This window comes from Patagioenas fasciata, chromosome 3 (genome assembly GCF_037038585.1).
Source record: "Patagioenas fasciata isolate bPatFas1 chromosome 3, bPatFas1.hap1, whole genome shotgun sequence".
In the NCBI taxonomy this organism is placed as follows: Eukaryota; Metazoa; Chordata; class Aves; order Columbiformes; family Columbidae; genus Patagioenas; species Patagioenas fasciata.
Genome location: NC_092522.1, coordinates 3645542 through 3658980, shown reverse-complemented (window position 1 = coordinate 3658980; position 13439 = coordinate 3645542). Strand labels below are relative to the sequence as shown.

The 13439-nt window shown below is 36.7% G+C and overlaps 1 protein-coding gene across 12 annotated transcripts in view; it reads left to right on the top strand.

Annotated features, from left to right (window-relative positions):
- USP34 (ubiquitin specific peptidase 34) overlaps positions 1 to 13439 on the top strand; it is a 118683-nt gene that overhangs the window by 71975 nt on the left and 33269 nt on the right. For 11 of the 12 annotated variants that reach the window (XM_065833174.2, XM_071805650.1, XM_065833173.2 and 8 more), the window contains 13 exons: positions 38 to 160; positions 287 to 370; positions 583 to 669; positions 1746 to 1946; positions 2736 to 2818; positions 4015 to 4055; positions 4916 to 5040; positions 6029 to 6181; positions 6784 to 6888; positions 7612 to 7667; positions 7767 to 7887; positions 8629 to 8812; positions 13144 to 13307. In XM_065833174.2, the coding sequence (XP_065689246.1) occupies positions 38 to 160; positions 287 to 370; positions 583 to 669; positions 1746 to 1946; positions 2736 to 2818; positions 4015 to 4055; positions 4916 to 5040; positions 6029 to 6181; positions 6784 to 6888; positions 7612 to 7667; positions 7767 to 7887; positions 8629 to 8812; positions 13144 to 13307 (1527 nt within the window). The remainder of the gene's footprint in view (positions 1 to 37; positions 161 to 286; positions 371 to 582; positions 670 to 1745; positions 1947 to 2735; positions 2819 to 4014; positions 4056 to 4915; positions 5041 to 6028; positions 6182 to 6783; positions 6889 to 7611; positions 7668 to 7766; positions 7888 to 8628; positions 8813 to 13143; positions 13308 to 13439) is intronic. The other variant, XM_071805649.1, reaches the window with a different exon arrangement.

Below are 13439 nucleotides of genomic sequence, written 5' to 3'. Positions count from 1 at the left end.
TTTTGTTATTTGTTTTCTGTCTTTTTTATCTTTGAAGGGTAATGATGGCTTTAGCTGGAAGGATCTTTTGCGAATAAAAAGTGCCCATAAACTTTTGTACGCCCTGGAAATTATCGAAGCTTTGGGAAAGCCCAACAGGAGAATAAGACGTGAATCTACGGTAATAGCTTTTCCTGCACAGAATGCATGTTTTTCTCTCTAAACCAAAGTGCATATTGATGAGTTATTTTACAGCATTTTAATTCTTTAACTGTTTTTACAATGAATTGTTCTTGTTTATCTTTAGGGTAGTTACAGCGATCTTTACCCAGACTCAGATGATTCAAGTGAGGATCAAATAGAAAATAGTAAAAACACGTGGAGCTGCAAGGTTTGATTTTTCCTACAATATTCTGTGACACCTAATTCAGTTTTTCAAAAAAAGATATAAAATGAAAACCCATTCAAAACATGATCTATCTTGGAATTTTTTGTCTTGAATTTAGTATAACATTTTAAAGTTTTTCTGTGTTATCAGGCCTGATACTTAGCGATATTTCTGTATTTGTTTTTTCTCACGTTGTTTCCGTAATATATTTACAGTTTGTTGCTGCTGGAGGGCTCCAACAGTTACTAGAAATTTTCAATTCTGGAATCTTAGAGCCTAAAGAACAGGAATCGTGGACTGTGGTAGGTGTTTATTTGCCGTTTTTCTCCAGAATAACATAACTCTCATTTGTAAAGACTTGCAATTACTTTCAGCCTTTCCTATAGTTACTTTTCTGTAGCAAGTGAAATAAATGAATTCTGTAATTGAAACCACCAGTCTATGCAATAGCATATTTTAGATTCCTGGAAGAATTAATTTTCTTAGGAAAAAAACAAACAAACGATTCTGTGAAACCACATTCTTCTGCTTTTTTCTATTTTAAAACCACCCTTTGTATTTTTCTGTGTATTTTTGGTTTAAATTTTGTCCAGTCATAAAGATCCTAGTTAGTAGAAGGTAAAACTGCATGTCTTGAGAACATCTTAGAGAAACAAACCTGAGTTTCGTCTTTAGGAATGATTGCAACTGCATTGATAATATTATTACATACCAGACTTAAAATCGAAATTAGCCAGACTTTATTTTTGCCTTCTTTTCTGCCTTTTTCTTGCTATTCGGAAACTTGTATTATAGTCTGTTTTAAAAGGAGTGATCTGTTAATTATCTTTACATCTGAAGACATCAAGAAATACCATTTCCCCTTGTTGGCATTGAGACAGAAGTTGCAGCATTGTGGCTATGGTCTTAATAAAGACACTTTTCAATAATGAACATGGTTATTAGTTGTGCTTGTATGTCTTTTTCATGATTGTTCTGTTACTAGTTTGAGCTAAATTCTTATCATAATGAAAACTTTTAAAAGTAGAGTTAATTTTTGTCTTTTATTTTCAATTTGATTAAAAAATATTGAAATATCTCAAGCTCTGAGTCACATGTGCATAAAAAGAAGTCAATGAACAAGCATAGATATATATGTATAAAACTGATGACAGTTACTGAAATGCTAAAAAGAAAGCAAGTATACATTTATTAAGTCTGTTTTTGTTAAATAATCTTCCTCTTTATTGCCACTTGTGGTGAGGTTTTGCCAGTTAGGATTCTAGCTGTTTATCTGTTACACCTTACTTAAGCTTTTCATTTCAAATTCTGTAACATGTGTGGAATTATTTGTTAAATAAACCCCTGAAAAAGGAACATTTCCTGTTCTTCTTCACAGTGGCAGCTCGACTGTCTGGCTTGCTTGCTGAAGCTGATCTGCCAGTTTGCAGTGGATCCCTCAGATCTGGATTTAGCGTACCACGATGTCTTTGCCTGGTCTGGCGTGGCCGAGACTCACAGGAAAAGAACATGGCCGGGCAAATCGAGGAAAACCACGAGCGACCACGCCAAGGGCCTTCACATACCTCGTTTAACAGAGGTAGGATATCAACCGCGTGTGTGTTTTGTGAGCTTTGGAATAATGACTCTGAAATGTGAGCTGGAGCCAAACTTCCCATTTGTCATTGGAAGAACTTCAACTCTCCTAGAAGTATTGGGTAAAACAGATCCCTAAATTGCCAAAGCTACTGTGATACAAGGAAATTATCAATGGTATTAAATGTTTTAACATTGCCTGTGTGTGAATGCTGCTACCAGTTTCGGTAGTTGGTTTCAAATTTTTAATTGTCGATTGGTGAATTTTGTTATTGAAGGGGATTTGCTGTCTAAATATTTTTAAATACTTTCTTCAGACTTCGATTTGAAAATTCTATGTAGCCTGTCACGTTCTCCAAAAATGGATAATTTAAGTGAATGTATCACAGAGACAGGCAAAACTTACATATCCAGCCTCATCCTCAACCTTGTTCTCTTCAAGCCTGAGATTTTTAAAAGGCAGTGAATAGTCTATGCTTTAAAAAAAATAATGTTTTTACCAAAAGGATTGCATAAATGGTTCATTTTTCTATTCAGTTAAATTGTCTTTCTCAGAGAAATAAGATGAAATTTTAGCATCTCGACTTAGTCAATAAAACACAGGCTTTTAGAGCTGCTTTAATAAAAAACAATTTAAGTTTAACTGTGGAGATGCTGTGATTTGTCTTTTGCTCTTCCTCTACACAGGTGGGTTTGTTTTAGATTCACACAGTGTATAATTTAAAAACAGATCAAAAAGCTTGTTGTTATATTAACTGTGTTTTTTTTTTTCTTTTGACTTCAATTTTTAAAGGTGTTTCTTGTACTTGTCCAGGGAACCAGTTTGATTCAGCGACTTATGTCAGTTGCTTATACATATGACAACTTGGCACCTAGGTACAATATCTTTTTATTTTTGTAATAAAACTAATCGAGTGTGCACATTTTCATCACTGCTTTAAATAAAGTAAATAGCTCTTTCACTTGTAGTCCCCATTAACACCCAGATAAGAAATTTAAGTCTATGGGCACTAGACTTGCTTTTCTTAGTCACCTCTCCCACCCTTAGAGAGGAGCGAGAAAGAGGAGAGTGGCAAAAATTCTCAATGGTCAGGGTATAAAACACGGAGTAACAAAAGAAACGTGGTATGCGCTCGGAAATTCTCATGCCAAAACTATTTCTTTGTTCTGTTTGTCGCAATTAGTCTTCTCAATTTCAAGGCCGTGTAAAGGAGAAATTAAAATAAATTCACTTTTGAGCTGCTTAGTCATCTGACAGTTTTGACTTGTTTTTCCCAGCCATTAGCTTATTACTGCTGAAATTACCCTTATTTTAGTGAGTGTGCAGGTACCGAAGGCAAAATTTTACCTTCAGAAATGGGTTGTTGGATATTCTTGTCCTTTTTGCCTTTTGTCCTGAGAAAAGCAATTCTATGTAAGACTGTGTCCTGATGGACGGGACTGGTGCTGGGGATGTTAAGGGGGCTTGCTGCATTTTGTGTTGTAAAATTCCCTGATTCCAGGTCAAGTTTTATGAAGTTCCAAGTGTGTTTTACCATATTTTTGAAAGATTGTTAGGGACACTCAGAGCATTTCCAGTCAAGTCTACAAGTGTGCCTAATTTTAACCTCTAGTCGAGTTGCAGAAATAATTTTCAATATATACAGTGTGGTTTTGCTTTCTTAACCTTTCCTTGCAATTTATAAAAATGTAAGTAAAGAAATACAGACATTTAAAATGTGTCTAAAGTTGGCAAATGTTTGTTCAAAGCACAGTTGTTCTTGAAGAATTGCAGCTTTCTGCTGTACGGGCCAGTTCTTAGTTCTGTTTCACGTCTTCTCTTTTTTGGATAAAATAAAGGGGTTGTGGGTATTTTTGCAGAAAAGCTTTAAGAGGACACTTGAAGATTTTGATATTTTTATTATCGTTGCTAATTTTGAATACTGCAAGAAATAAAACCTTTTAAGATTAAAATTTTAGTTTTCCTAGTGGCTACTTAAGAGTAACTGTGGTGTTACTTGTGTGTATGTGTAAGTGATAATCTCTTACGTTCTGTGATGAAATTCAAGTGGCTTTATCTTCTTCCTGTTCAGGGTGTTGAAAGCTCAGTCTGATCACAGATCAAGACATGAAGGTTAGTGCTGTATGTTATGAACTAATAGTAATAAAAACATTTAGAAGATACCAAACTACACATTTGTTTTATTCCAGCCTTAGAATGAGATAAAATTGTTTCCCTTGGTAGTGCTAGGGCTGTCATAATCTAGGTGGGAATACACAGAGAGGTTTTCTTCTCTGGGAATTGTTTTATATGAATTGAAATTTTGGACTGTAACCATATCTTCATCTCCAAAGGAGCTGGTTTTGGTAGGAAAACCAGCTTTATTCGTAACCTCCGAAGACCAGCATATAGAACACCATAATAGAGGCACCAATAGTCACCTTTATTCTGGTTTACAGAAATAATTCTGAGCCCAGAATTTCTTGGAGCTCCCCCATCTATCCCTCTTGGTCTCAGTGACCTGTGTCAGATTAAGTCGGTATCAAATTGTCAAAAGTACAGTACAGGTGTGCACTTTGTTCTCCCCTGCAGATATTAGTGTCTGTGAACTTGAATTCTGAGTAAATACTGTGTATCACCTACTCTTAGCTGTTAAGAAGAAAGGAGCAGATAGACTAGTTACTCCAGGGAAATGTTCATGTGAAGACATGATGCCACCCATTAGCAAAGTAGAGATGCAGGAAAGGATTGTGCCCCAGACTGGTAATACTTAGAGTAATCTAATTTAATTGTCCTCAGTAGTACGGTGGTCAGTATTTAGCAACATATGGATAACATTCAGAGTTTCAGGAATATCTTACATGCCAGTAAGGATGTAGTCTTGCACATAGTATGGCTGAAATAAATGTCATGTGCTTGAACTATGGAACTCTTCATCCTAAAAAGCTTCTGTTAGTTACAGCGTGATTAACTCTCTCCTCCTTTCCTTTCAGTCACTCACTACTCCATGTGGCTCTTGGTGAGTTGGGCTCACTGCTGTTCCCTGGCCAAATCCAGCCTGGCGGACAGTGACCATTTGCAAGACTGGCTAAAGAAACTCACCCTGCTTATTCCAGAGGTACATTAAAGGAGATTATTGCATTGCTAATTACTGCATAATAAGATTCACTTTGGTTTCAAGCTGCCATTAAATTCAGGACATGTTGTTTCCTGCTAAAAGTAGGCAGGATCTGACTCAGTTACTTACAATCCTGTTTAAGAAATAATAATTTATAGTTAAAATATGATGTAAGATGGCACGTTGGTGGTTGATTGCAAACCAGTTTATAAACTCTCGTCTTTCTTCTTGTTTTTTTGAAGGTAATTTTTTTCATTGTAGTTTGTTTGAACTCTCTGGGTGATGCCCTCTAATGTGGATTAGTCTAAATATACTTTCACCCATTACATTATTTTTTCAGCTCTACTTTTTGTCATAAGATGAGGTGAATGAGAGTGGATATAAAATTGTTCCTCACTACTGAAACTTCGTCTTTACGTTATTTTTTTCTGATGTACTAAAACCTTGAAAATTGCATAAAAATACCAGTAATACAACATTTTTATATTTACTAGTGATAGTTTGTTGCTTTATTACTCAACCATAGAAAAAGCTTACGTGCTGACTTCTTTTAAAACCCTGGAAAAAAAGAGTGCAAACTGGATTAGAGAGTCTATGGAATGAAAGAAAGAAGGAAATAAGTCTTCTAGTGAAATTAAAGCAACCCTATAGTTAGGAATGAGTAAGTGTAGGTTCCAGGATCACATAGATTTCCCTAGTTTGCCCAAACGTGATATTTTCTATTTTAGTAACTGGCTGTAATTTTTACTGTAGAAAATACGTAACTCAAGAGACAAATGGCACAGACAGATCAGCTTTTATGTTTGAACAGTGTCATTTGCATTTTTCTGTAAGTAAATGTACATTATTTGTAGTGCGTGTATCTCTATAACCTGATAGGTATTTTCAGAGGAAATTAATTATGTACATATGAAAGAAAAGTCATCAAAAGAAAAAAAACTCTTCTGAATCATGCATGTAATAATTAATTGTTTTATTTTTCATGCAGACTGCCGTTCGCCACGAGTCTTGCAATGGTTTATACAAGTTATCTCTCTCTGGTCTGGATGGGGGAGACTCAATTAATCGATCCTTTCTGCTGCTGGCTGCATCAACGTTATTAAAATTTCTCCCTGATGCTCAGGCTCTGAAACCGATCCGGGTAAGAATTTAAGGAATTGATAGGACATATGATCGTTATGTCTGAGTGAGCGCTTGGAAGGACTTGTTATGGCAGTGAAGTGGGCACCTGGATTTTGGGTCTGTCAGGTAGTTATTCTTGTGACCCTCAGCAGCTTTTGATTTCAGGTGAGAGCGGTACTTTCAGTCTAAGTCTGCTTTCATTTTCAACTCTGTTGATATTAAAAAGAAGAAGTTAAATTAAAAGAATCTACAGAAAATTTTGCATTATTTGACTCATTTTCAGAAGAATTTAGAGTCATGCTAACTAGCGTTGAATTCAGCCAAAGTTTCTCATGTTTCTTCTAGTGAACATTTTTTGCAATTTGCAGTGGGTAGGATGGAGTCAATACTATTCTGAAGTTTTTTTAATGTCACCCTGACCATATTGCAAGAAAATTAATAAATATTGCAGAAGAAAAATAGAACACGCACCGTTAGCGTTGTAAAATACATTGGCTTTTCTTAAATAGTAGCTTGATCAAAGTAATATCTTTGTAACAGTTACTGTTGTTTACTACGTTTCTTTAAGACACAGTTATTTTGTCTGATGTACTTCAGAACAAAAGCAATTTCTTTTCACAGATAGAGGATTATGAAGAAGAAACAGTGCTGCGACCAGGCTGTAAGGAATATTTTTGGCTGCTGTGCAAACTGATTGATAACATACATGTCAAAGATGCAAGTCAGGTTTGTTTCGCTTTGCATTCGTAGGCACGTTGGCTTTTTTGCATTTGGGTTTTCGGATCATTTTTACTTCAGGATGAGACATTTTTACTTAAGAGATTGTGAGCTGCTGTGAACAGCTCTTGGATCTTTCCCATCTCCCAGCTTTTCCTACTCTCCAAAATGTATTTATTAACTTCAGATACTGAACCTGTCAAGTCAAGAAGGGGGAATGGGTATGATACACAAAGAAGGTGAACTTAGGTCACAGACATTGGGAATGCCGTAACTGAGAGATTCACTGTTGATAATTTCAATGTGGTCTAAGGAGGAGGTAATCAAGTATTTAACTAAAGCTAAAAGGGGAAAATATTTCAGTTAACAGCCACTTAGCACAGGTTAGAGAATTTATTCACAACTCTTGAAACATCTCTGAAGGGTTAACGTTACCTTTTGGGCAAACTCTGCAACTGCTTATGCTGGCTGGTGGCCCTGCAGAAATCTACTTCATTTGAATGGTACAGCATTAATTTTAAAAGAGAGTTTCATCACATTTACAAAAATGTATTAAAATACTGCTTCAAGCATGTTTGAAAGTTGAGTTTTAATTACCCCTATTTTTCTGTGTGCAATAACAAAATTTCATCCAAAAGCATAACCAGAGTTTCGGGCTAGGCTTATAAATTGTAATTCACAAGGGTCATAATAATTTTCCATTTATATTCTATTTTCTTTATTCTCAATCAGACAACACTGCTTGATTTAGATGCACTGGCAAGACACCTTGCTGACTGCATTCGGAGGTGAGGTTTGCTAATTAATTTCACTTGTTAAGTTGCATTAGATTTATTGTTAGTGGGACAGAGTTCTAACATTTCTTTTGTATATATTTGTATCTATAGCAGAGAAATCCTTGACCATCAAGATGGTAATATAGAAGATGATGGACTTACAGGCCTCCTTCGTCTTGCAACAAGCGTTATTAAGCACAAGCCACCCTTTAAATTTTCTCGTGAAGGCCAGGTAAGAAAAGGACACTGAAAGACCTCAAAGAGATCAAAATTGTGTCATCTCTTGTTACTGTACTTTCCTCATTTCACCTTTTTTCCACCATTTTACCGTCCAGTAGTCCTAATGGTGTCCACATTGTGCGCTACCTAACCTAAGGTTACATTGCTGACAGCATTGTAAAGGATTACTACTATAATTATCCTGGAATAAGTGTATTTTAGGTATGGAGAGCTTGCAGAATAAATTGTAGCGAGAATTTGATTCACAGAGTACAGTGTGGAGCGTGATGTAGAAATTAAAACAGAAGAGCTATGCAAAGATCAGATTTCTGTAGCATGGCCATATGAAAAGGTTAAGAAGAAAACGAAAGGGAAGCTTAAGTAGAGAGGGGTGATACTCAATAGAATCCTGAAGTATGTGGCATGTATGTAGTATATCCTTATATATTTGATTTGAAGAATGGAGGAAAGTGAACAGAGCCATATCCACAACGAACTCCTCAAATTGAATTATCAATCATGAATCAAGCGTAGATTGACATTCTTTTTTCAGTGAACATGTTTCTCTTTAGGCTTTAATATGTTGACAGTAAGTTGTTGAAATTGGTGATTCAGAATTTACAAAAGTCAGAAAGTTCTGTAAATGGTACAGGTCTAGAAAGTATAGGAGTTTCTGGGAGATAGTTATTAAATGACTGTTGTCTTTTAAGAATGTGTTCGAACTGCTGAATGTACTGATTGAACTGTTTTACAGGAGTTTCTGAGAGACATCTTCAATCTCCTGTTCTTGCTGCCAAGTTTGAAAGACAGACAACAGCCAAAGTGCAAGTCCCATTCGTCGAGAGCTGCTGCTTATGACTTGTTGGTAGAAATGGTAAAGGGGTCCGTGGAGAACTACAGGCTGCTCCACAACTGGGTCATGGCACAACATATGCAGTGTAAGAACCTTTATTCATCTATAGCTTTGGAGTATTTTGTGGAAAACGAGTCCATTGCATTTTCTGTTCATTTGGGGTTTGTTTTGAATTTCCGTATTTATAAAGATAGTACAGAAATCACAGAATTTCCATTTCCTCCTGAAATACACCTGCATTTAATGACTCTCTCAAGTGTCTGCATTTAATGACACACTATACACAATGATGTTATAAGAGTCCATAGGTAGAAGCAGGGAAATTCAACGATGACACAGAATATTTTTAGATTTATACGGAATAGTCCCAGTTTCCAAAGGTAGTCATGAAGTGAGATGTTGTTACCATTAACACTGCTCTTAAAAATTCAGCTTCGTAGCTCTGCTTCTTATCCACCATCACTTGTGACAGTGTCACAGAGCCTGTATCTACGTGCATCTTTTGCTCACCTAGCAAATGAGTGGATTTAATCCTATGCATAATTTTCAGATCATCTGTTCTTAAATACAGGTTATTTAAAGTATGCGGTCCTACTAAATGACACTGACACATAGATAACATTGTTAGAGTGGATTTCCATGTTTTGTTGGCGTGTGCTGGATATTAATTTCTGTTTTCCCTTTCACGTGAAGAAGTGTGGTATGTTTATACATTAACCAAAGTATAGAAAGCACACTGGGGTACTGTAGATGTATTGGCTATTAACAGCACTGTCATGTTTTCAGAGTCTCTAATATCTTTGTATTTGACTTCAGCCTGTACCAGATGCCTGCATACAGTGCTAATACAATTCCGTTATGCCTCTTGGCTTTCATGCTTCCTGTGTTTTGGAAAAACAATTCCTACATATAATGTGTAAATTACTAAAATTTGAAGCTAGTTAATATTTTATCTTTGATTTGCAAATTCTCATTATGCATTTTTAGCTTGATAGATTTCCTTTCACATGCCCAGTTTAAATTCCTGTAACCTGAGGATCTGTAATTTATTATAATACATGGAATTGATTTAACGCCTTACAATTCAGGAAGCAAAAGAGAAAACTGATTGTAATAATGTTTTGTGCTCTGTACTCATATGCCTGGGGCCTTCTAAAAAACCTCCGAAATCTCCTATGTTCAGGGATAATATTATGAAGAATATATTTTATGAGAATATGAGATATTTCTCTTTGTTCTAAGTACATCTTCTACTGCTGAGGTTGTCTGTGTCTCTCCAGGTACAACTGTTCATTTTCTACAGTTAGTATTTTTCTCACTCCAAATCCCAGTAATTCCTAAATGCTGAAGTTTTCTGTAACATTTAGCACAGTTGTTACTTTCTTCCGAATACTTTTCTCTAGATTGTTTGTTCCTTCCCCAGTTCTCCAGAGCCATCTGCTCTGTGCTCTTGCTCCATATTCAGTGTATCTCAGTTTCATGAATGTTAATTTTATGACAACTGGCAGGGTGCCATTATCTCTTCCTGATGAGCAACTGACACAGGACTTCTGATATCTCCGTTGTCTGAAGTCTTGTTATTCCATTGATATGATCCAAAGATGTTTAAAACCGGGTTTTTCCACTTTGCTCATCTCTATAATAACTGAAAACTAGAGGATAATGGGACAAAAAAAAGTTGTAATTAAAAATGATGTTACTAAGACTATTCTGTCAGTCAGATTGAAATGTGCAACCATGTTCATGTGCAACCGTATACTGTTCTTCAGACTTGTGTGAATAATGTAAAGTAGTTGTAGTAAAGTTTTAACTTCAGCAGCATTTTTCTTTCAAGTTTCCAGCGCCATATCTCCCTTCACTGATGGATGGGAGAATAACTTGCGTGCTTTTTTTCTGCTTCACAGATCCAGTGGTTTGAATTGCAGACACAGGGCTGCCTTCCTGAGTTTTCAGCGATTGATACCATAGGAAATGAGCTGCTGAGCAGCTGCTGTCAGCTGACTTTTCTCAACAGGGAGGGCTAAGAATTAATGCAGACTCTGATCTTACTGAAGAGGGGATTGCTCAGAAAATGTCTTGCAGTGGTTTGAAGTTTTACTTTCTTTAAAGACTGAGACTAATAAAGATACTCGGTTCAAAGGAGGGAAACAAGACCACCTGCTTTGCTGTCTGGGAAGTTTGAGATAGCATCTGATGTTACGTTTGGAGCAGAAAGTGGAATATAGAGAAATGCATGCTCATTTGACGAGGAGGAAATTGAGTTTTATTTTGCTTAAAATAGAATGTGAATATTGCAAGTTTGGTTACAGGTTTCCTTATCTCTTCCTGAGAAAAGGCTGATTTCTGTAATGACAATGAGGAATAAGGAAGATAGACATAAATGAGGTTCAAATTTACCTTTCTAGTTCAGATCCATATGGAACAAGGAAAGCTTTTATTATGCAAACAAGGACAGTGATAGATGCTGCGTCCTTACATCAGAAGGGGTGAATGAAGATGTTGCAATTTAAGGGTTTCAGTTAAGGGAGGGCATTTTCTATTATTCTGCTGTACTAATTACTCTCTTTAGGAGGTTAAACATGGAGGAGAGCTTTGTTTCAACTGGCCGATCAGCCCAACGTAGCCAGGTAACATCAGGTCACGCTACTGAGATTTGCTGAAACAGGAGAATTAAAGCTCTTTCCTTCCCTACTTGAAGCTGCAGGGCTCAGAGTTGTTTTGATGCCAATGCCAAACTGAAGATTACAACAATTATTTGTTGTGCAACCAAACATCTTGTGGGTCCGGTCTCTGAAGATGTGAGGATCTGTTCAGAGGATGCCAAGTAGTTTCCTGAATTTATAGCTGGTAGTATGAATTGAGAAGAATACTTAATGAGCCTTTAATCTTTGACAAAATAATTAAGGATTTAAAATTTAAATCTTGAGCTCACGTAGGTTTTAAAATCCAGACTAATTTTTGCCTTTTTTTTCCTATATATCTGAACATATACCTCAACAGAGGTGCTGAATTATTTGTAGGACACTGCACCTTTTTGGAGAAAGGTGTCCTGGGGGATGAATAGCAAAGCTCAGTGCCTCACGAGATTTTGTGTCAAACTTCTCACGTACCAAGGAACATAGGCTGTGGTGAATTTCCTTGGACAGTGGATTAATTCCTCTGTAATTTAGTGCTTGTGTCATCTAGTTGCCTCTGCAACTCAAATGATTAATTCCCCATTCCGTTCTCCCACATGGGATGCTGGAAGGAGAAGCCTGTAGCTGTCTAGAATCAGTACTAATCACTTACAAATGGGTTGTCTGATCCGGTTACCATCTTCTTGACTGGCATACGAGGAGAACTTTCCCATTCTTCCCGTTTCTTGGCAGCCATACCGGGATAAGGCTTATTAAGAAGAGTCTGTCAGACTTGCCTGGCTTGTCTAGTGCCATGTTGAGTAAGAAATAGATTGCTACATCTGGTGTGAAATATAGAGGAGCAGAAAACTTACAGGAAAGTAAAATGGCTTTTCAGTCTCATTCTCTTGGCAATTCACTTCTCCCTTACCCCTGCAGATTTCTTTGGTATATATGGCTTTGAAGTGCAATAAAAAACATTCTTTCTCTCCCTATAAAAAATATTCCTGGGTTTATTCAAGTTTCTGTATAGCCAACTACTTTATTTCACTGCATTTTAGTGTCTTATCTCTGATAAGAATCCATCCATCTCTTGAACTGTTCCAAAGATCTTTTGCTAGCCTGGCATCCATTATAGTAGATGCTATTCAGAAACAATTTTGAGAAGAAGGGTCTCGCTTTATGTCTGGTTATTTCTGACGCCAGATCTGTGGGGTTTATGTGAAGGGAAGGCTCCCCAACTTGAGTCTGTGTGTTTCAGTCTGACATAGGACTGCGTAGCAATGGGTAGGAGAAATTAGGAGTTGTTTTTGTGCTGGAGGAATGACTGGTGTACGTTTGGGAGCTTGTAAGTGCTGTGTGTTATCAGTTGTAAGTATGTTCTCAGTGGTTTAGGCAGTGCAAGTGTTGTGAGAGAACCGTGGTTGGCTTGTATTATAAAAATACCCTTTCTTATGCATTAAAAATGCATGGCAGCCTATGTTTAGAATGGATAGGTGCTCTTGATGATCAATAGATGGTTTTACCCAACTTCAGTTTAAAGGTAGAGGCTAGAAGACTGTTACTACATGTCATAGTACCGCTAGAACAAGTGTAAGAAATTATGTTTGGCATGAATGTTATCAAGTGATTTTGCCAAGGTACCTATAGTGCATTTTCTTTAAGATCAGATACAGTCTGGCTCCTGCCTCTAAATGTAGAATGCATAAACAGGATGTGTTTTATTAATGTAAGCATAAAACTTTTAATTGTATTTATGTCTTTGTAAATTGTACTTTGCATTCTCTCTTATTTTTTCCAGCCTCCCATGCACCTTACAAGTGGGATTATTGGCCACATGATGATGTTCGCGCTGAATGTAGATTTGTGGGTTTAACTAATCTCGGAGCAACGTGTTACTTGGCATCCACTATTCAGCAGCTGTACATGATACCGGAGGCCAGACAGGCGATCTTCACTGCAAAGGTGTGCTTGGGGTCTTCTGTTCCTTCTGTGGATTTGGGAAAAAGTGCAAATGCTGATAAATTATAGCCATACTTTTAGGACTTATTTATTGATAATGTCTTCAGGGCTTTAGTTTGCTTTTTATTCAATTGG